This window comes from Eufriesea mexicana, unplaced genomic scaffold, assembly GCF_001483705.2.
Source record: "Eufriesea mexicana isolate 0111107269 unplaced genomic scaffold, ASM148370v2 scaffold294, whole genome shotgun sequence".
Classification (NCBI taxonomy): domain Eukaryota; kingdom Metazoa; phylum Arthropoda; class Insecta; order Hymenoptera; family Apidae; genus Eufriesea; species Eufriesea mexicana.
This window is the reverse complement of record NW_016908489.1, coordinates 357,913-380,699: the sequence shown is the minus strand read 5'-3', so window position 1 is coordinate 380,699 and position 22,787 is coordinate 357,913. Positions and strand designations below refer to the sequence as shown.

The following is a 22,787-nucleotide window of genomic DNA, read 5'->3' as shown; positions in this document are numbered from 1 at the left end:
CCCCCCCTCACTCTCTCTCTCTCTCTCTCTCTCTCTCTCGTTCTCTCTACGCATGGGAGATCGTAGAGCGATCTATTTTCTCGAGTTTGATCTCAGTTTCGAGGAACAAATCCCGTCAAATGCGGGCTTCGCGGAAAGCTGGAAACTCATGGCGGTCTTTTTCTATCGTTCATCGAAATTACGAGGTTGCAGCCGGTGCAAGGCAGTCGGCGACATCCTGCGCCAGCTTCGAATTCGCGGTTTGCACCCTATTGCCTCTGCCATCGCTCGTAAACAAGTCGGCCGTGCAACTCTTGCTCTGGAACGATTACGTTTCCTCTGCCGTATGCAACGGAGTCGAAGCGCGGGATCCAGCCACGTAGACATAAACAGAATTCGCGAACGGTGACTCGTCGCGACGGCTTATTTTCGATAATGACGAAAATATCACCGTTCTCGATACCACGCGTGTTCGCCTTTCCCTCTTTTTTCCTTCTCTCTCTCTCTCTCTCTCTCTCTCTCCCTCTCTCTCTCTTTCTCTCTTCTCCCATATTTTCGTCTCTTTTCTTGCTCTTTTCTTCCTCCGATAAATATCGCGAAAGCACCGGGATCCTTGACAGACGACGCTCCTTTTAATAGAGATCATCCTCGAGGCCATTCTTGCCAAATATATTTACAAAAATTCACTTCTATGTTTAGTCGGTGCGATGCATAATTTGCTTCGTATTCATTTCACGCGCCACGGTACTCCATTTTTCAGCGGTGATTCCATAAATTGCTTTCTTCCCACGCGGCTGGCAAAATCCCAGCTATTGCCACATTCGTGTGTTAACCTTTATCGGAAGGAAGTCGCTCTCTCGGATATGCGAGATATTTTTATGCGTGTCTAGGCTACCTGTTATCGCCAATCGTTGCGCAATGTTATCGTTATATCCTCCGGATCGATATAGAAAATTTTAGAGAGCGACCTTTCCGCGAAAATAATTCGCCACAATCGCACCTTTAATGAACATTATTAAGCCACCATGCGCGCAGAGCCTTGAGAAATTATCGCGGAGCCGTTTCTTCAAGGAAACACACAATTATCTTCGCCGATGAGACATTTTCAGCTCGTTAAAATTTCTAAACTTCCTTTATCGAAGCGGCAGTGCGGCCCGACTTCCGGTTGCCAATGATTCGAGATTGCAACGAATCTAATCTAAATAGACGGGATCTCGCGGCTATGATGACGCGATTCTCAAAACGAAGGAGAGGAAATGGTCGTAACTATCCTCTAAATCATGCTTGTTCGTCCTTGATGCTCGTTACACCGATTCGCAATTAGACAGGGCGATTGTTATTCTCACGCGGCAAGGAGGGAATACTAATAACGAAAACGCGTTATCGACGTGACGTCGTAATCGGCTAACGACACGCGAAATTTATGTCGAGTCCTTTCTCGGCACGATAATGCAACTCGCATGCATCGGTCGCCAACGAAATATCGCATAACAACGCGCCCACGTTGCACCGACTGCATCGTCGCGGATTCATGGAGACCCAGCGCATAGATACACGCAGCTGTTTGTTTCAGATTACGAGAACCAAGTCTCTGTAATGTACTCGTCTGCCCAAGAATCGTGCCAAATTTCCCTTGTTATTTAACCGAAATGCACGAAATTGTTTTTTGTATCCCAGGCTGCCAAAGCTTGCCCGAAAGCTCGAGTCGGGGAGTGCGGCCATTATTCGCGAGAGTGAAAGAACATCGCGAACACGCGGCGTGGCGTTTCGAATTTCACGTTAGTCGTGGATTGTCGATAAGAGTCTGTGTCCCGCGCGAATCGTGCACAACTTTGCCGCTGTCGTCTGATCTTGCTTTTTCTTTTCGAACCAACAAGAGACGCACGTGGTGCGTGGACGATCGGTATTTTTATCGATCGACACAAGATCGCTGCCTCCGTCGAAAAATTTATTTTCGCGGTGACCAACGCGGTCCAGGAAGCCCGATGCCGTCGACGACATCGTCGTCGTCGCTGCCTTCGTCTTCGTCGTTGTCTTCGCGAGCGGGGCTCGACCCGGCTTGCGCGTTTCGCAAAGGCACCTTCTAGAAATAGAACGCCCAAATAATTTGCCTCGGATTACCAGCGACGCGTCGCTGCTTCTCTCTCTCGCTCTCTCTCCTTTTCTCTCCTCTTTTTCTCTCTTTTCAGAAGCCTTCGATGCATCGATTCTTTAAAATTTTGCGCGAATATTCCGTCCCGCCCCGCTCCGTTTCTCCGTTATTCCAGAGTGCGTGTGAAAATATTTTGCTCGGCCGATTCTTTAAACGTTTGTACGCGAAAAAAGATCCCGGTATGCAAAACATCGCCAGAAGCCTACGAATATGTTTACTCGACGAACTCAGGTAGTAACCTTTAAATATAGATCAGTGCGTTAAGTGACCAGCAAGATCGGTAAATACTGGCAATTGCCGATGTCGCAAAACGCCGAGCGAGTCATACATCTTAAAATTTACGATGTCGAGGAACAGAGCAGACGTCGCGGGCTTTTTCGTGCCGATTAACGCGAGCAGTATCTATAAACCGCGCGAACGGTTGCCGCGATGAAATGGCAAACTTCGTTAAAGGAATTACTCGCGATTAATTTGTAATTCTGTCGGGTGGGAGCGTTTGACACCGGTAGACTCATATTTCTCTCCTTTCCGAGAAACTCGAGGGCGGCCGGACGTCGTATTTGCGGTCTCATAAAATAAACGGAGCACGTGCTGCTAAGAAGGCCAAGTTCGAAATGTCGATTGCAAGATAAAGGTGTCGAACATTGGAACAGGATTCGCTCGCGTTCCTCGTCGTTTCGCCAGTCGCGTCCTCGAGTCTTAACGTCGCTTCTTCGTTGACAGGTCGGTGATTGAAATATTTCCCGATTAAGATGCTCCGCTGACCTATCGCGAGAGTTATAGCCGGTTTCTGAAATACTTTGCACGGGCAATTCCGATCCTCTTGCTCCACGATGATGGATACGACAGTGAAAACGCACACGCTGTCCGAGATTCCAGGATTCACAGCGGGATTCGACCTAACGTCCCGGCTGATATCTCGATAATTAAATCGAATGTACGAAGAGGAAAGCGTCGTTCCGGATATACGAAGAAAGTAGAAAATTCGCTGGAAAGTCACCGCGATAGTAGCCAAAAGCTTCTCGTGTTACAGCACGTCTCGTCGCCAAAACACGACGACGGCGACGATCCGCGCGTTTCGCACGTAGTTGGCAGCGATTTCTACCGATGCGCGTGAAATAATTTGGCGTTTGCTGGTCTATTACGTAACCGCGCTTTACAGTCCATTATGGCAAAAAAAGACGCTCCTGTAATGGCTGAATACGATAAACGAATTAAATAATCCTCGACTTTGCTAGCGAAGTTTCGCGATGCTTGCTATAAACGTCACGATGATCGGCCTGTGCAAACGGGCTATTTAATTGAATTCCGTCGTTCGTACGAATATTTTTATGAAAATCGATGATCGTGGCGGGAATTATCGTAACGTATTTCTAGTTCGTTTGCGGAAATCCAAGAAAAATGGACGATACGCGTTGATATTGACAAGTCGTCAACAAAATAAACTTTGGATTTTTTCGATCACTTTATCGGAGCAGTTCCGTAATCGCGATATCAATCATAGCCAATTTTTTGCAAGGAAATCGATCGTGCAATCATGTACGTAATTCGACGAAAGTTACATTTGGCGGTTCGAATCTACAAAGTCATTAAAAATTCATTTCTATTGCACCTGCCACGTGTTCCGCGTGACCCTGAGGAACCCCTCCACGAAACCTTGGAATTTCCGTTGAAGAACGTCGAAAGATCGAGCAAGGAACGACGACAAGAACGCGTACGAGGGGAAAAAATATCGATTATGGGAAAAAGCTCACCTTTTGCACGACGAGCGGAGTGCCGAAATCCTTTCCTCCCTGGAGACGAAAGCCCCAGGGGGATCCGTCGAATCTGGAGAGCTTGACGTTGATCAACTGAGCCATATCACTGATATCTTTTTGCGTAGCCGGTAAAAACTAAATTCTCGTTGGTGGACGAACTGGTGCAGAAGGTAAGGAACAAGACAGCTGGATCGTCGATTAGTCGATCTTGCTTCGGCTGGCCGATCTTCTACCAGTTACCAGTGAATTCGAAACTACAGACAGAATATGCACGTTGCACCGGTCACGGTTGACGTCTGCCTTTGCGAGGCGGAATCACGCGGTTGGGAGAACGGCACGTACGTTCCTGAAGAACGCGCAGACCGGAGTAAAGGTACAACAGACGTCGAGGACGGTCAGTCGGGCAGCGGGGCCTGCCTGGCTGCCTTCCTTCCATCCGATTCGGCTCTGCCGCGGCTCTGGCCAGGGGCGGGGATAGGGATAGAGACCCAACACGAGGGTAGGAACGAGACCGCGATCCAGAATTATCCGAGGAGGGGGTGAATGGAAGGTGCGACGAAGAGGAAGCCACGTTTCCACGCGAAAAGGAAGGAAACCAACAGCGAGATTTATCTGTTTCCACTGTGTATCGCTGCCATTAGAAACAAGAGGCATTGATGATGCGGCAGAAGGCCACGGGAATCGATGATTTTTAATCGAACAGGAAACGTTTAAAGAGTTACTTCGAGTATCGATGGAATAATATGGCTATCTCGCTCGATCGAGCGGATGGATTCGGTCGGGATGAAGAGTGATAAGAACGGAAACCACGGTCAGCAGAACCGGAAACAGCGATTAATGGGGAAATCGGTCAAGTGGTAGGAGCTACGAAAATAATTTCTTTCGCGAACGGAATGGAAGTATCGCGAAGAAAGAGAATGGAGATAACGATACTGCGAAGAGAAGAGAAGATAAGGATAATAGAATGAATGAGATAGAATCGAACAGTCGAAGAAGTATCAAAAGAGAGGGGAACTGGAGAAGGAAGTAAGGGGGAAGCAACGAGAAATAGAGAAGGACGAAGAAGGATACATGGTGGTGGTATCAGGATGGCATTCCCAGCGTTTCATTTCTTCTTTTTTCCTCCGTTGAACCTTTCTTTCTCCAACAGTGCCGATTCCTACCGCTCTACCTTCTGTCATTGCTCCCGGTGCTTCGACCATGAAGAGAAGCACCTTGCTCGCTACACTGTCCGCCCATGTACTCCTCCCCGCGATAATTTATTCGCGATTGTACTTGGAACAACGATCGATCGATTAGCCGGCACTGCGATCACACATTTCTCTCCTGTACGATATCACTAAGTTGCGTGCTTTCCAATGAAGCTTCTGTCATTATAGATTTATAATTTGTAACTCCAAGATTGCCACACAGTGACTTCCGAGATGCAACAAGATCCTGAATTGAAACGTCGAATATCGATACCGATCCATCCGATGCTTTACCTTCTTCGTATTTCTACTTCAAATTGAGACGTAACTTCTTGTTAAATTGCAACTGGTATTTCGCGTCTTTATCTTTTCAAGCTTCGTCGCCTAGCCTTACTGATTCTTATAATTAATTGATTAATTAATTATTCAGAAATAGCGGCCATTTTGCGAAGCAAAGCTACGGAGCACCTGTACCAGGTTTAACATCACTCGTTGGAGTTCATGGAGAGATGGACATTATTCGTTAATTAATTTCTTTGTCTAGCATCCTCGATGCTGCGCTAGACTACCAATTACATTCGTCTTGAAGATGTACGCACGGTGAACAATGTCTTGCTTAATAGCCAAGTCAGTCATTAGCGGTCACTTTGTTGGAATCCACCTAGTCCATGAATAGAGCTCGTCTATAAACAATAGTGGCAAGCGATAATTCTATCGTAGACGAAGAAATTCCAACGTCGGACTAATCCTCGAGAAAGAAAGAAACCTCTCGAGACAAAGATGAATATCAAGAGCGGTAAGAAGAACTCGCGTCGATGAAAGCAAGACAACTGGCGACGAGGACCGAAAATTTCCCGAAACCAAACGAAAGCTTCAAGTTTCCAAGATAACCCAGGATTCTAACGAGTGTCCGTGAGAGACCCGAGAGTGGCTGGAAGCGGAGTCGGATTAAAGCCTGTCGATATGAAAATGCGACAGAGGATGTACGCGAACTATGCACGACTGATAACGTACGACAGGGTGACCATGTTTGTTCAGCTGAGGAACGTTATCATAATCGTGGCCAGAAGTCATAGTACGAGGCAGAATGTGAAATGCATTCAGCTGAGCGGCCGGATGAGCCTAGATTTTCGTGCTGTTGAGAGTGGCTGCATTTTCTGCGCCGGTGGCGGTCACGAGGGCGCGAACTAGTTCGTGAATCATGCCTAGAATGCTTTACATAAATTGCTCGGGACCGACGTCACGTTCTCGGACCCTAAGTATGAGACGACCACCGAGTAGGATAGAGAAAGAGGGAGGAGAAAGAACGTTCGTTGGCCACGGCAGAAGTGACTCAGCCTCCCGTACGCATGCGGGACACGGTTCAGAACAGAGTCGGAAACTCCAGAAAGGTGAAAGTATGCGCGACTCATCCGCGAGCTGGCCGGACTCGTCCTCGGATATCCCATTGCGCGAAAGGATCTTGCGTAAAGCGTGCCTGTCATTCGGATCATTACGTCGGAATTGAACAATCGAATCGTCTCACTGACGCGACACTGCTTTGCCTCCAGTTACACGATTTCTCCTACGATCATCTGCAACATTATCTCTCGTGACGGGCCTGATCTTCGCGATCCACCAGTTACTACTCTACGAGACAGAGAGCAGCGATTCGAGGAAGAAAAAGGATAATAGAACCGTTTGTTCGTGTATTTTGATCTGCATCGTTCGATATGAATCGCTAGACGATAGGACGGTGTGTCGTTGAAATGACGTTTTACGAAAAAGAATCAATCCTTTTATTAACGCTTAATCTGTATAACGTTTTTGACAATACTTGTACTCGGAGACATGTATATACGACACGCACACGTACTTGGTAGTTAGCTTCTTACGTTTTATATTTAACACTCTCGATCGCGGCACACGTATTCATATCATTTTTTAATTTTTTTTTCGTCTTAAGTATCCCTCGGTTTTACATCGACGAGTCAGGTCTGATTGATCTTTACTCGGTATCTTCTCGCGCAAGGAAGAACATTCTTTTCTCTCCTTGTCAATGTCTCACGGGTTCAGTGACTGACGCTTCGAGTGCTCCTGTCATCCGCGATACTCAATGCCGGAGATTTCTGGAACGAGAGAAAGCAGCAGTGTTTCGTACTTTTCCAGGATTTGGAAAATTAGATCCTATCGATCTGATACTTACAACCCTCTCGATTATGTCCTCTGCAGCGTTCACTTTGGCAGGCCTTGCTGGAATTCCCCGCTTCGGCTCTCGGTCCATCTTATGAATCATCTTATAGACGCTCGAGTTCATTAAGTGATCGTAGTTTGGTAGATTCGTCTTCTCGTACTTCTTAAAGTTTACTCTGCGTTCATAAATCACAAGGATTACTAATAGTTCGTCTCACATAATTAATCACGTAACCTGCATCGCCGTTCTTCTCGCTGTTATTCCCGATGAAAAGAAACCACGCTCGGGTATACGCGTATAAATGCACGAAGCAGTCGGGTTGCGTTATTAAATCATTGTTGTAGGAATGCATATTCATCGAATGGAGAAAAAATGAAACTCACCCTAGGGCTCTGCCTCGGATTACTTCCGCCTGGGAAGATAATACCTCGGCAATCATTTCGTCATTGAAGAAATCATTCGGACACCTCCATCTGCGGCCAAGCGTAAGTTCGACCTGCTTAGCCTGGGGCCAAAGATCTTGCGAACGTTTCCTCCCTCGCTGCTTTACTCTCTGCTGCAAAAGTATAGAAAACATAATTGCACGCTCCGCTACCACTCGATTTAATGCTTCTTCGCGATTCAGGAATGCTTTTGACACGAGGTTACGGAGGAATCCGCGTGCTTTCTTGCTCAGACATTTAGGGAATGTGCGTGACACGGATAACTGTATCTTCACGAAGTTACGGGACATAGGACAACAAACTGATGTTTCTAAAGTGCACGTCACTAAATTTTTGACTCGCAGATTTCGAGAACATTCGAGACAGGGAAATACGTTCTTTGGATGCATGGAGAACGATCAAACTCTCCGAACAAGAATCGATGTAATTGCAAAGTATAGATTCCAATATGCTGGGTGACACAGTACGGGGAAACAAGAGTTACTGCACATTCAATTTACATTCCATATATTCTCTGGAATACCTGCAACTCCTGAATAACTTGATCTTTTGCCGATAGATTTGGATCTGGTTCGAAACTGCCTATAATACATATCGCTTCGTTTCCGTTATCTTTCTTTAACGTTATCGCTTTTTAAAGATCGGTGTAGCAAAACGCGATTAAAGAATACGGAAGATATTTACCGTGAGAAGGAGCAGGACTTGGCGATTTTAAAACTTTCGTCTCGTACGAGACCACGAATTTCTTCACTCTGCTTCCCTCCTCGCTCTTCACCGACAGCGTTCCTTCCAGTTCCTGTGTCTCCGTATCTTCCTCTTCCTCTGCCTCGCTATGAGTCTGAATTACTCGCGTTTGCTCGTCCATATATGCCGAATACGAAATATCTTCCGTATATTCCGTCACATCTTGTTCCTCCGTGTGCTCCAACTCTTCGTGTTCTTCACGTTCCTCTTCCGACCCTTTCACCTCTTCGTTAGCCTCGTCCGCCCCTGAAAAATCAACTCGTCAATCGTTATATCAGTCTTCATGCGTCACGCGTACGGTTTTAAACTGATTTCGACGCTGATGGAATTTCGAACGACCCGAAAGAGACGCATAAGAGACGCGACCGATTAGTGGATTGAATCGAAGGTAGCCTTGCTGGTTTCGCAACGAAACGACGGCTCGGCCGGACGTAGCTGACGTTTGGCAGCGCTTCAAAAGACCCGAATGCGTGAAATTTGAAAATATGCGTGTGCGTAGGCTGACGCGAGATACCGATCGAGGCTTATTCGCTCGAAAATGTAATCTTAGCGAGCGAGCCTACCTCGCCGTCCCTCGTCGTTGGCAGTGGCGCCGTTTTGGACGCCGCTCAGCTCCATGATTTTCTGCAGTTGCTCCGACACGATTCTCAGGTGACTCTCGATCTCGCTCGGCAGCTGCTTCAACGCCAATAACTGTCGTTGAACATTCTCCAGTTGCTTCTCCAGGTTAATCTCAGTGGTGACCAGCTCCTTGATCTTCTCTTTGTCAACCTTCGCGGCCACGTTCGCCATCTCTTTCTCGATCTCGCTCAAAATGCTCTCCCGTGACGGCTGCTCCTGACACGTCTCCTCCTCGCGAACACTCTCGATCTCGGTCTTCTCCTCGATGCACGTTATCGTTTCTTCCTGTTGCTGCTCGGTCTCACTTTCCTCCGGTTTCGATTCAGCCTTTGATTCCGGACGCGACTCGGACTCGCGTTCCTGATCCGACTTATAGCCGGGCTCTGGAGTCGCCGATGGTGTCGCCGATGGTGTCGCCGATGGTGTCGCCTGAATTCAGACAAGAAGCTACAGAGTATGGGGCCGGGGGAAGGTGAACGGTGAATCATGGTTTGTCTGGTCTGTCGTGCAACGAAATGGGATTGAAGTGCATACGGAAATTCGGATGATTTCTTTCCATGCGTCGCGTCGGTACTTTGATCTATTTCCACTTTGTCCATCGACACGTGCTGTTTTTCTCGTTATTCTATCACTCGATCTCCGATTGCGCATGCACTTCCAATCGTACGTTACCGTTACGAGTACCTTGCACACGTAACGATGAATTAGTGCCGGTTCCGTTTCCGGAAAACAGACAGGATTTTGGGAGAATCATCATCCCGATGACGAAACGCAGCGTCCTGATTGCTCCGTTCGATATTAAGGGTTATCGAGAATTTTAGCACTGGGTGCATCCAGATATATGCATTTTATTTCGAATGTACTTTTCTCTCGACAATCCATCGTGAGTACATTGACAATGAGGTAATTATATGTAGATATTACATGCATCGATCTGCGCGTGCATGATAACGCGAGATCTCAGAAGTTTCGTTTTATACTCTACACTCGTTAAACTAGATAGATACCAATGAATCGACGTGCGAGTACGATCATTCTGAATATTATTTTCTGCTTTTTTTTCTTGCTTTTTTTAATTTATGTACTATGTTAAATGCACTTGCAGGGCCGTGCATCATTGCCGTTAGCTTAGACATACGCTTCGAGAGACAAATCGTTACTTTTGTCATAAAAGATACATCGCGATTTGTTAGCGATTAATTTAGTTAATGGATGAATCTCTACGCTTTCTGGCTGCACGGCCCTAAGAACAAGTACAATTGCTACCTCTAGTCACGAGAAACGGGTTACGGTTACATTGGACAGAAGATACAACACACACTTTACGAACGACGAACACTTTTTCATTTTTTTTTCTTTTTTTTATACGGTTACAGATGGCCCATGATGATTTAGCGTCTGTTAGGATGTCCTAGAACAAGTGATGTCGTTCTAAATCTAAACATAATCGTAATCATTAATAGTACCGTCTGGGGTGAACTTATTTAGATAGACGTCTGCTGGACTGATCATCGATCGGAGAATTTACTTGTACATGTACAGTAGAATGATCGAGGTACAAGGTACAAACGCATATGCTACCAATTTCGTGAAATCGACGTCTATACGATTCGTTAGTCCCTCGTACAGAATGGTTGGCACGAAAGACAGCCTACGACCGTCGCGATCGTTTTCCTCGATAATCTTTTTATCGCTAATCTCTCGATTCATCGATACTCCGGAGAATTTTATAGGAAGCCAATTGAAGAGACAACTGGCCAAGGTATTCGAGAAATACGTGGAGCCGGTGGAAATGCTACCTCTGGACGATCTTGAGAGTCGTCTACTTCCACGATGGAAAACCTCGGTCGAGATAAAATCTTTAGAAGAACGAATCAAATTGGAGAGGATATCGCCTTCTTTCATGGTCGAAACAGACGCGTCGCTTTGGCGCGAGTTCAAGGATGAACAGCCTGGAATAACGACGGAATAATCGGAAATACCTTGGAGAACCTGGCAGCGAATATAGTTTATGATTAAGCCGAGAGACTCGAAGTGCTTTTTAAGGATACGCTCAACGTAACGAGTTCGGGCAAAATATTTTTTCCTTGACGAGACTACGCTTGGGTATGCCGAAAAACGGCCACGAAGATCGTGCAGATCGAAGAACGCCTTCTCGAGTAGATACGTTTCTAAGTAACGACCTTTCATCTTAATCACCGAACTTCTCCTTCTGTCTTTGTTATAAACTTCCTTCCAAGACACCATGTTCTTGATGTAGTTCATCAAACGGACAACGTTGCGCCAAAAGATGCGCTGAAAGTAACGACCCTTAAAGTACAAACGTTTACCGATACGCGATTTCGATTCTATAGAATTCGCGAGATCGACATCCTTCGAACATCCTTGCTCGAAATGCTTGAGAATATCGGAACGAAGGCGAACCGCGACGAATTCTACGCTTCGAATGAGAATTTTCTCCGCGTAACGGGTTCTTCTCAAAGAGATTTCTTTGTTCGATAACAACCTATCGAATAATTTACTGGAGGAAAAGCTATCGGGTTTCTCGAACAGCCCGTCGATCATTCGCCTCATCCAATTATCCTCTCGCTTCAAGTACGTCTCAAGGTAACGACCTTTGATCCTGGATTTCGAAGATTTCTCGATGCTATTGCGACGTGGAAGTTCTTGAAGCTGCTCCATGCTGCGATCGTTCGATTGCACGAAGTCGCTTTCCTGCAAGCGTTCCCTGAACGAAGGCTTTACTTTAATCGGTTTCTTAACGTCACCGTGGCTTTTCTTCCCGAACAGACACCTTCGGAAGTAATGACCTCTCGTGTAGAAAATCTTCAACTTGCGCTTGCTCGGCGCACGTCGCGCTAATACTACGTTCTCTCTGTATTTCGACAACTGTACCGGTGCAACATCCGATTCCGATTGCGTACGAGCCTCAGGTTCTTCCGCATCGAGAGAACACTGATTCGAGCAGGTCTCGATCGGAAGTTCGAGACACGATGAGGACACCACCACGGAACACATGGCGGGCGATTCGAGTGGTTGTTGCGAGCTTAGACTATCATCATCGAGCGGCATTAACGAAACGATCGACGAACCCTCTTCCTCGATTTTCGTCCCCACTTCGTTATTTTCCATGTTTACCTCAGGAGTAGGAGGTTCCGGAGTGCTCGTGCCCTCGGGTTTCAGCAGACCCCTCTCTAGCAGTCGGTCGGTCACGCTCCTCCTTTTCTGCTTCTTTATCACGACTTTGTACGACTCGACTTCTGTTTCTTCTTGTTCCTCCTGTTTCTTACGTGGCGCCGGTATCGGTCTCTGTGGTTTCTGTAGGAACACCGAGGTACGTCTCAACTGTTCTACCAATGGTGGTTCAGCTGTGGCAAGGTTCTGAAGTTCCTCGATCACCTTCGATTGCCTTAGAACAGTGGCACGGGGCTTGAGTTTCTTAAAGTTCACCCTGCAATATTAGACAGTAAGAGTCGTGTATCGATTCTGGCATTTCTCTACGCGTGTATTTCGTTACGGAAAGAAAAGAAAATGACGAATGATATACCCCAAAACCCCTTTGTCGGTCAACAGTTCCTCTTCCTCGAGGATCAATTGCGCGATCTCGTCGTCCGTAAGATTTTCATTCGGCACAATCTCGCTATTTGCGTCCTTAGGCTTCTCCGGGAGCGATTCTACCTCTGGCTTCGCCTCCTCTTCTGCTGGCTTTACCTCGTACTTTATCTCCTCGTGCCGCTCGATCACAGTTCTTTCCTCTTTCAAGATTTGCTCTGGGAAGACAGGCGGTAAATCTGCGAGCTAACAAACGTTCCTACGTCTCTATGATGGCCGATTAAGCGGGTATGTTCGTAGCCAGTGGTTTAACGAGATACCTACCGGGATCTTATAGGGGACGATGTTCTCGTCGGACAATGCCTCCACAGCTTTCAGCGAATCTTCTCCTCTGTACAACACAGTTGTGCCCGATTAATGATGATGTATCGAGGTGGAATTTTTCGATCGATCTGTCACGTGTGGTCGGTACACTGTTCTGCGAGCAGCGATCTCCTAGGTGAACGGAATTGGAACGGGCAACGAATTTAACTGCTTTTCGAAGCTTAGTGCGAGCCGGTTCACGCGCGAAAGGGTAATGAGAGGGATTGTGGAACAAATGTGTGCGATGTAAATGCCAGCAATAAAATCGCCAACCAATGATAAACAGATTTCATTCTGGGTCACCTATTTATAAGTGTTGCAATTCGTTACCACACGTTGCCCGTACGCCGGGATATTCTGGCCGCGTCGCGTTATAATAATGCACACGAAGCGTACAGGGACAACCGCGATATCTCTACAATTTTCTCTATTTCTTCCTTTCTTGCGCAAATTAAATTACCAATTATTCTTCCCATCGAAAGCCACTAAATGCAAATTACGCGAGTCTTTGTCAGAGATGAAACAGACGACCCGTCACGAATCACCGGATACTCGAAATAAAATTCTTCCACTGTAAAATGTAGTTCAAGTTAAGCTTGCCCTTCAACAGAGGCTCGATTCGTTGCAACGATGCAGCGTGTCGTTGACATTGATATCGAATTGTTTTCACGGCTAGCTCGCAGAGCTCTATTACCGGTAGAGATTCGCAACTAGAAGTACTTCTCTTCGAACGTTTGATACGTCCTTTCGTAATTTCACTCTTAGATTTATGTACTTACCTCTGTACCCCTAGAACAAAATTATTTCCTGCTCGCATTAATTCTTCGTGTGCCTGACCGTGAGTTAAATTACTGATGGGTTGATCGTTTAATCTCACTACCACATCGCCGACCTTTATGCCCATGCATTCTGCTAGGCTCCCTTCTATGACCTATGAAATGTTTCTAAGTCGATATCTGTTTTTATTATAACTTATTTCTTCACTCGCGGAGTATATATATATATATATATTTGTGTGTGTGTATGATGAAATTCGCAAGTTATTAGAATTTTATAAGTCAAGAATATCTATATTCATTGCGTATATATCCAAATTTTTAACAAGCGACAAATAATTACTGCATTTGCAGTTGTAGTTACATTTACAGTTTCATAAAGTCGTTAATGTAGAAATTGATACGTTTATTCTACCATACCGACACTTTCGAAAGTGTACGCCTGCAAACGCGCAACCCATTATACCTGTGTGCATTCGATTCTACAGGCGTTTAATGAAGCAATATCGCTATAATTTATAATCCTTGTACCTTGTTGTAGCTTGTTAATCTTTTACGAATAATCAGACTCCAAGATTGCTTTTTATTTTCGTGTGAACGTATGCATTGCATACGCGGTGGTACATTTAAAGAGTAGAAATGTTATAAATAATATAAAGTACGTACTCTGATGACAGTCAGTGGCTGTGGAAAATCGCTTCCACCTGCCAATCGAAATCCCCATGGTGTGTTGTCGAATTTTGTGAATTTTATGTTGATAGCCATATCGTTCTACATCTGAAATTCATGCGTTCGCGGTCATGTTAGACCGAAACAGCTTCTGACATTTAAAACGATACGTCATCGGCTTCGGTGAAATTGCTCTTGAAAACAATTTCCGTGGTGATTTAATCGGTTATATAATCGAAAAAAGAGAAGTGAAATTAGTTCGTGAGCTGGAGTTCCCTCGAAATGTTTCGGGGTGACTATGCTAATCGCGCGAGTCATTTACAATCGCGTAAGTTTAAATTTTGTTTAATCTTGACAGAGAATAATTCTCGTACTAATCGACAATTCTTAACTCGTCATCGTTAACAAGCTCGGAAGAAAATTGATTAAATTAATATTAAATTTGACATTGACATGCTCCGAGTTATCGATTAAAGGAAACATTATTTGATCGCTAAACGTTAAGTGAAACATGCGACAATTTATATAGACTTAATGAAGGGATTTTATATGCAAGTTTTTCTATATTTCACCCTCGTTACGTAATGCTTATTTTAAAAAGTGACAGCAAACAAAAGATCGGTATTTTTATCAGCTATAGTACTCTGATTTGATTTCCGGACATCCCTGACAATTCGAATTAAATGTTTGCTTCTCAGCGATCGTTTAAGAAAAGATAAGCAAAAGTAAAAAGCAAGGAGTTTGGAACGCGGTGGTAACCGAGAGGAATTCGTACTATGTACGCGGAAGTGGCCGCGCGTCGGCCGAAACGAATATAGTCTAGTCGGTGCAAGAATTTACTCAATGATTCATGGTTACTTGCCAGTGAATTGCGCGAGTAATTGTCGCAGGATGGTTGTACCACGATGCACGGTAAATGCACACCGAGGAAAATTACTATATCACTGTATTCATGGATCAGAACCGCGCGGCCACCAACTGGACCGGTCGATACAGCGGAAGAACCGATCGAACCCGACCAACTCTTCAACACGCACAAAACGGTGTCACGATAATGTTTGCCAGAAGGCAATCGCAGAGCTACCGACTTGAACGCTACAAATACACGGGTTCTTCTCCTCTCAGCCTCCCAACCCCTGCTCTCCTTGTTATCCAATCGCAAAACAGTAGGAAGCAGGCTTGATCTATTTACTGATCGATTTATTTAGATTCGGGTCCTCGATTTCCTCGTCGTCCTACGGAGTGTTTCACTCTTGCTGTTACTCTTTCGTAAAGTAGCGATATCTACCTCTCTTCTCTACGACTCAGCTTGAACAACATTTTTCGTAATTTCGCGCCAAAATCTAGAGATCCTCAAATCGATTTTAAAATTGTAACACATCCCCGCCATCTACCAACGTATTCGTAATGTTTGAATTTAATTATTTGCGCCGAAACGCTCGAAACCACCTAATGCGAATTTCGGAATTTAAAATTAGAAACAGATTCATGGAAAATTTTAATGTTTTGTGCCAGTGATACAATTTGTGCTTATGTGTTATGTGTAAGATATGTCATATGCATGTATGTACATTACAAATATACCTAATATACAGTGAAAATGCAGCACTTAATTCTCACTAAACTCTCATTTCAATAACAATGTTTAAGTGAAAAATGGAAAAAAGTATGAAACATTGTAACGTAAATTTTATTCTTATCAACACAGGTCTGCTTAATCGTTTGGACTTGGTCTTTCGATTGAAAGTTGAATCAACCGTAGACGTGTGTTTCTGCTACTATATACTTAATACATGTGCTTAACATATATATGTATAACGGAATAAAGCAACGTGCTTAATCGACGTTTCTCACTTTAGCGTGCACTTTAAAACTGGAAATGATTTTGTAATGTAATTTACTTATCAAGCGTTCGTCTTTTTAAATATAATTTACTGTATTTATTAATATACATTTATACTCCTTGTACATAAAAAATCTTTAACGAATATCATACAACAATACAAATATTTATACAAAGCAATATATAATCTTTAGGTTTTTTGCTTTTTCGTACTTGGCGCTCCATCCTGTTCATCCGTTTGAAATATTGTTTGCGGCTGTGTCTTTTTATATGCTGGTGCAATCCAATATGGATTTTCTTCTGCAACTTTTGCATATTTCAAAATAGCCTCTCGCGGGTCTTGGTCATCTTCTATCCTCTTACTAAGTCCCAAATTGCGAATTACATAAGAACTAAGTGTTCCACCAGAAGATGCAACCCTTCCACCCTGACCGGAAGTGATTGGTAAATCTGGCCTTCTCGATTTAACGGGATCTAAACGATCTTTTTCCATTTGCTTACGAACTGATTTAGGTCTGTCTTGTCTGAATAATGGAAGTGCATGTGGCGTAATAATTTGTTGGGTTGACATTACTTCAATATGTTTTTGTTTCAAATGTGTTTTTACAACGCATAATTTTGCACCTCTTAAACTCTTCTTAGAATCATAATATACTTTAACTATTCCATTTCCACAACCGACAAATATCTGATTTAGTTTTGGATGCCATAATGTTTTAATAACATGTGAATTAGTTACACTTATTTCATTAATTAAATCAAAAGTCTTTGTATCGTAAAATAGAATTCTACCTATATTTTGACCTTTGCTCAAAGACTCTCCAGTAATAAGGACTGAATCATCTGGATTAAACATACAGTCTGTTGTATCATATCGAGAATATAAATTTTTTGCCTCAAAAATAGGTGTTTTAAATGTTCTTAAATCCCAAAGCTTTAATGTGTCGTCACAACTTCTTGTTGCAAGCATAAATCCAAGATAAGAGAAGCTTATACTTGATATCTCGGCACCCTGAGCATGTGCATTTCTCTGAATTAGTGATGGATTAACAAAATTTTTTCTATGATCCCACATCTGTATAGAACCATCTATGCAACCACAAGCCACTACATTACCCTCTCTACTATAACCACACGAAGTTGGTATGGTCTTAACTCCATTTTGTGCTCTACACTTTATAAGATATTTATGTGCACGTGGTCTATACAAAATCCATATTCTACATGTACTATCTTGTGAACAAGTAAGATATTCCTCTTTTGTGAATGGATGCCAACAACCACTATTTAATCCTGCTGTATGACCTTTCGTACGTGCCATATCTGTTATATATTGATCTCCTTTCACAGTTTCACATTTCTCAAAACCATCTCTATCTAAAACCTTTGCTTGTGCAGAACCTGATATGACTAATATGACATCACCAGTCATTGAGTATTGTAGACATTTAATTGGATGATTTTCACAAGGTTGTAATGTTCTGAAACTTCTCATTGATGAGTCCATACCAGCAAAATCCCAAAAACAAAGATCATAATCAATTGAACCTGACGCTAATCTTGCTCCAGAAGGATCTGCTGCAATAGCTGTTACTGCCTTTGTCCCATGAGTCATTGTAACTTCATGACTGCATGGAATTTTGTCTCTTAATTGTAACTCTTCTTCTATATCAGAGTCTTGGTCACTTTCATTATCATCGTTATCCTTTACCTCTGAGGTCTCTTCTAAGTCATTTGAAATCTGAAGTTTAGAAGGTATTGGAGGTCCAATAAAATCATTATCTTCCTCATTGTCGATATTATTATCAATATCATTGTTGTCAGTATCTTCATCTTCTTCTTCTGATGATTGAATTTTAGAAGCTTTCTCAACAAGTTTTATTTGTTCAGCAGTTGCTTTATTACTATTAATAGTTTTTGTAATATTCTCCAACATTTCTTGCACATCAAAGGACTTAGCCTTTTTTCCAAATCCTGTTATACCCATAACTTCTTTCAAACTTTGAGATTCTTCTTCATCTTCTGGTTTAATCTCATTCATTTTTGTTATATTAGTCTCCAATGATTTTTTACCAAATGTACCAAATCCAGAATTTACAAATTCTGTATTTTCGGCTGTTTGTCTAGTTAAATTTTTACTAATTTTGCCAAAAGTTATAGTCTTTTTCATGTTCATGGTTATATAAAACTTGTAAAACTTTTATAAATAATGTGAAAAAACTTAACGTTTATGGCTCTTCGATAAAATCTTGTTTTATATAAAATCTAACTTAGTTTAATTTAATATTTCATAAGAAACGATATACAAAGAACGGCACATAATAAACTGTAATTTATATATATATTGAGGTTATAATATTTCATTCTTTTTCTTTCGTTGATATTGATGATTTAACAAATCATTTAATATAATTATATATCCTTGTATTAGAAAACACATTAAAAATCTCCTTTATTACGTGAAAATAATTTTTTTATTAACTTGAATCATCTTTTAGATTAAATAAAAATGTGAAAATCGCTCACATCATACACTGAATACTACACATGTAACGTTTTCGCTGACAGATGTCAGTACCTCACAAATTTATCATGACATTCCACATAATGTGTATAGGTATACTTCGATTGCAAAAAATATATTAGAACGTAATAATGGTATATCAACGTGAAAGAATTAAAGTAAACACTAAATTGCATATAATTTGAAATACTTATGCGGTTTTACGTGCAATGGTATATTAAGTAAATATTAACTTTAAAACTTCAAGAAAAATTAAATATATAATTCATATTTTCATCTAACACCTTATGATTTTAAACAGGTATCTATTGTATTGATAAATCATTATCTCGTAGCAATTATAATATAAAAACATTATACAATTGCTCTCATTCACAATATTGTTTGATTATAACCAAATATAATATATATAAAGTATTCAAGTAACAAAGTAATTCATAAAAATTAACAAAAGTAGCTAGTAAAAATACTTCTAGCCTATAACTAGCTACAGTGTTTGTTAAAAATGGTAGACATAAAAAATAATGTAAATGAAATACATGATAATAATCATGAATCAAAGATCAGAACTAACAGTTCTGATACTGTACCATCAACACCCTCCTCATCATCCGACTACATGACAGGAGAAGCAGATGACAGTTCAGAGAGCAAAGTTGTTATACCATTTAGTTTAAAATCAGTGGAAAATACACTTTCACTATCTAAGGTACAAAATAAATATCAAAATTACTTGTAACTATCGTTCATTTCGTTTCATTGTGCTTTATCTTTAAGGATACATCTGAAGAATACCTTAAAGATATGATAGACGAATGTAAGCTGATGGTGTTAGAAAGTGCAGAATGTTCAGATGAGCGAAAATGGCTTGTTAGACGTTTAATTGAGTTGCGTTTGAGAGTGCAAGAATTAAGAGAAACATCAAAAGAAAATTTACTTGAAACACCAGTAATTTTAGGACATCACTTAGTACCACAAAAATATTATATCACAACTTCTGGGCCTGCATATTGTGATCATTGCAGTGGAGCTATTTGGACTATGCTCCAATCATGGTATATGTGTAGTGGTAAGATTGTTTAAAATTATTGAAATTAGAAATTGTCATTTATAAAAATAACAATAATAATATAAAATAATAATAGTGATAATTACAGTTAATAATAATTATAATATCTAATAATAATAATAATAATAATAATAATAATAATAATAATAAATTTTTTTTTTTATGTAAATTATCATGATATTTAATAATTATTTTTGTAGATTGCAAATTTTGTTGTCACTGGAAATGTTTAAATAATATACGTAGAGTATGTGTTCATGTGATTGCCAGTGAAACAGGTGGTTATACTTATACTAAAGATATTTGTCCTGAACAAGGTTTATCAAGTCAAGGATATAGATGTGCTGAATGCAAAGTTCGAATAATATTCAGTAAGTATATTTATTAATGATAAGACTAATACAGATAATACAATATCAGATAAAGTAAACTCAATTCTTTAAGAAAAAGCTTAGGTTTTTATATATATACATTCTATATTGTTACAATGCCTATAAATTTTATTTTTATTACAAGCTTTCTCTAAAGGATTATCCTTATCTTGCTTTCGCAGTCCATTTAAAAATACAGGTAACACATATGAGGGAAATTTTGAAAATGTGGATTACAAATGAAAAACATTTTTTATATATTAATATATTCTTTAATACATTATGTATAAATATAGAATCAGCGTGGGTTGAGTCGCGACTTTGTGACTATAGCGGATTGTATTATTGTCAAAGATGCCACTGGAATACTGCAATGGTAATTCCTGCAAGGGTAATTAGAAATTGGGACATGGAACCGCGGCTCGTATCTCGTGCTGCTGCGCAGCTCCTAACACTTTTAGAAGAACGTTCTGTTTTATTACTCGAAGAATTAAATCCAAAATTATTTACTTTAGTTCCAGATCTATCTGTAGTAAAGGTAAAGTAAATCATTACTTTATATTAGGAAAGTAAATTCTCTTACAAATTTAAAATAAATAATAAACAGAAGATGCGGCAGGAAATGCAGATGATGAAACGTTATTTAGTTTTGTGCCCAGAAGCTAATAATCAAGGATTGCCGTGGAAAATTGGAATACGTATTCATATGATAGAAAACTCTGGGAATTATTCAATTAGAGATCTCATTGATCTTAATAATGGAATGCTTCTAGAAGAAATTCGTACTGCATATGATACTATGCATACTCATATTACAGAACAATGTGAATTATGTAAAGCAAGGTAAATTTTAATAAATCAGAACATTCTGTGCCATTTATATATGCAATTAAATCTTAATGTGTAGAGGTCATTTATGTGAATTATGTGGCAATGATGAAATTATATATCCATGGGATGCAAGTTCCATTATTTGCCACCAATGTTTGGCTGTTCATCATCGTGCATGTTGGTCAAAACGAAATCATTGTTGTCCACGATGCACAAGACTTCAAAAACGTCGTTCCTTGCATGATCAACAAACTTTGGATACAGATGACTGCATTACAGAAAATGGATTGGACACGAGTGAAACGCCAAGTGATACAACATAAACATTAAATATGGCCCATTACGGCTATTCTAATTTGTATATATATCGTGTTTTATGCAATTTATAAAGTTTATAAAATAAAATTAAAAGATATTCATCAAATTTGAACTCATAAGATACCTCGATATTAATGTGCTTTTAATAATGAAAACAGTTTAATTAAATGAACTTCATGCTTTTTCATAGCAGACTTGCTAATTGTAATCTGCATACAATTTGTTGCGGATGATTGAAATAAATTGTTATTAATACAGTTACAGTGTATCATTTATGTAATAATTTAAGTGCATTTATGTAGTAAAAAGGTCACATAAAATAATAAGAGACTAGCAAGGAGAGTGCAAGTTTTTTGGGTCACCAATTTAGTTGAAACTTTGCAGGTTTGTAGATTTCGTCATGCAGTTCAAGAATATATATCATTATAGCCGCAACTACTCATAAGGACAGTGCAAGTCCTTCGGATCACTGATTTAATTGAAACTTTGCAGGTTTGTAGATATTATCATGCAGTTTAAAAAAATATATCATTATAGCTGCAACTATTCAATAGTATACGAGATATTTACGATTAAAGCGTTATTATTGCTTTAATTACAGATTTATTTCCACTATTTTTTAATTAGAGCTGTAGCATAACGGCGACATTCAAGAATTTATGTGATGGTGGACCGGGAATCAATTCCGTCCATGTCAATTTTTCTTTCAATCTATTTTTTATTTTGTATTCATTTTTCGCCTCTGAAAATATTGTAAATAAACAATTGTAAATAAAATTTCTTAATAAAAAAATTTGTTTTTTACGCTTTCTTATGCTAGTATATATTTATTACAAAATAATAAGAATACTATGCAAGAAAAACAGTTTTCTGTAGCAATCTTATTTACTACAGAAAGAAAGCGAAAATATAAATAATCATTAAATACAGGAAATACAAAACCTGGCGCTCGTGTAAGTATTAATTATTAAATTAAACATTGTATAAGAATGTTGCCTATAATTCCAACTTTGCTGTGCAGCTATAAATGTTCATGAAATAATTATAAAAACTCGGAAATTTATTAATTTTCTATTGCCGAATTGATTAATTAAGGTGTATTATTAGCGCATTAACCAGAAAAGATATCTAGTCCGAATAAAAATTTTACTGCCTGCGATCAGCGCCATCTATGATTTTGGACTATATGATCAGAAAAGTAATAGGAATATAGAATAGGCAAGGAGGTCGTCGAAGAGCTCGTCACGTGTCAGACAATGACAGAGATAGGATAGAAAAGGATACAAGAGCTCCGACGGTGAAAAGTTAATAAATTACACAATTTCCGTAATTAATTTATGAAGTTTTATAATTGCATTGAAAAGCTGAAAATTTGATCAACATTCTTATGTAATTTTCGTACATAATTTGTT

General features: G+C 40.7%; 4 protein-coding genes across 9 annotated transcripts in view; 1 reads left to right on the top strand and 3 right to left on the bottom strand.

The window, feature by feature from the left end:
- LOC108556063 (Z band alternatively spliced PDZ-motif protein 52) overlaps positions 1-4,334 on the bottom strand; it is a 24,395-nt gene extending 20,061 nt beyond the window's left edge. For all 4 annotated transcript variants that reach the window (XM_017911977.1, XM_017911976.1, XM_017911978.1 and 1 more), the window contains exon 1: positions 3,886-4,334. In XM_017911977.1, the coding sequence (XP_017767466.1) occupies positions 3,886-3,990 (105 nt within the window). In that variant the 5' untranslated portion in view covers positions 3,991-4,334. The remainder of the gene's footprint in view (positions 1-3,885) is intronic.
- Positions 4,335-7,098: 2,764 nt separating this feature from the next.
- On the bottom strand, positions 7,099-15,493 carry LOC108556083 (PH domain-containing protein DDB_G0287875). 2 transcript variants are annotated; one of them, XM_017912016.1, is made up of 12 exons: positions 15,282-15,493; positions 14,417-14,527; positions 13,754-13,905; positions 12,936-13,002; positions 12,607-12,857; positions 12,198-12,510; positions 9,002-9,488; positions 8,379-8,684; positions 8,218-8,276; positions 7,635-7,807; positions 7,264-7,426; positions 7,099-7,186 (listed from the first exon to the last, which is right to left on the bottom strand). In XM_017912016.1, exons 2-12 carry the CDS (start codon positions 14,513-14,515, stop codon positions 7,130-7,132), a joined length of 2,127 nt encoding a protein of 708 aa, XP_017767505.1. In that variant the 5' UTR covers positions 14,516-14,527; positions 15,282-15,493; the 3' UTR covers positions 7,099-7,129. The 2 variants fall into 2 exon arrangements, with proteins under 2 accessions (XP_017767505.1, XP_017767504.1); XM_017912015.1 differs by lacking the exons at positions 7,099-7,186; positions 7,264-7,426; positions 7,635-7,807; ... (1 more) ...; positions 8,379-8,684; positions 9,002-9,488 and having other exon boundaries at positions 9,501-12,510.
- Positions 15,494-16,427: 934 nt separating this feature from the next.
- Positions 16,428-18,438, bottom strand: LOC108556084 (gastrulation defective protein 1 homolog). Its single transcript, XM_017912017.1, has one exon. The coding sequence runs from the start codon at positions 18,436-18,438 to the stop codon at positions 16,453-16,455; it is 1,986 nt and encodes a 661-aa protein (XP_017767506.1). The 3' UTR covers positions 16,428-16,452.
- A 736-nt stretch (positions 18,439-19,174) lies between these two features.
- On the top strand, positions 19,175-21,497 carry DEF8 (differentially expressed in FDCP 8 homolog). 2 transcript variants are annotated; one of them, XM_017911904.1, is made up of 6 exons: positions 19,175-19,495; positions 19,564-19,855; positions 20,056-20,226; positions 20,523-20,764; positions 20,846-21,069; positions 21,134-21,497. In XM_017911904.1, the coding sequence occupies exons 1-6, from the start codon at positions 19,292-19,294 to the stop codon at positions 21,378-21,380; spliced, it is 1,380 nt and encodes a 459-aa protein (XP_017767393.1). In that variant the 5' UTR covers positions 19,175-19,291; the 3' UTR covers positions 21,381-21,497. The 2 variants fall into 2 exon arrangements, with proteins under 2 accessions (XP_017767393.1, XP_017767392.1); XM_017911903.1 differs by having other exon boundaries at positions 20,834-21,069.
- The last annotated feature ends 1,290 nt before the right edge of the window (positions 21,498-22,787 follow it).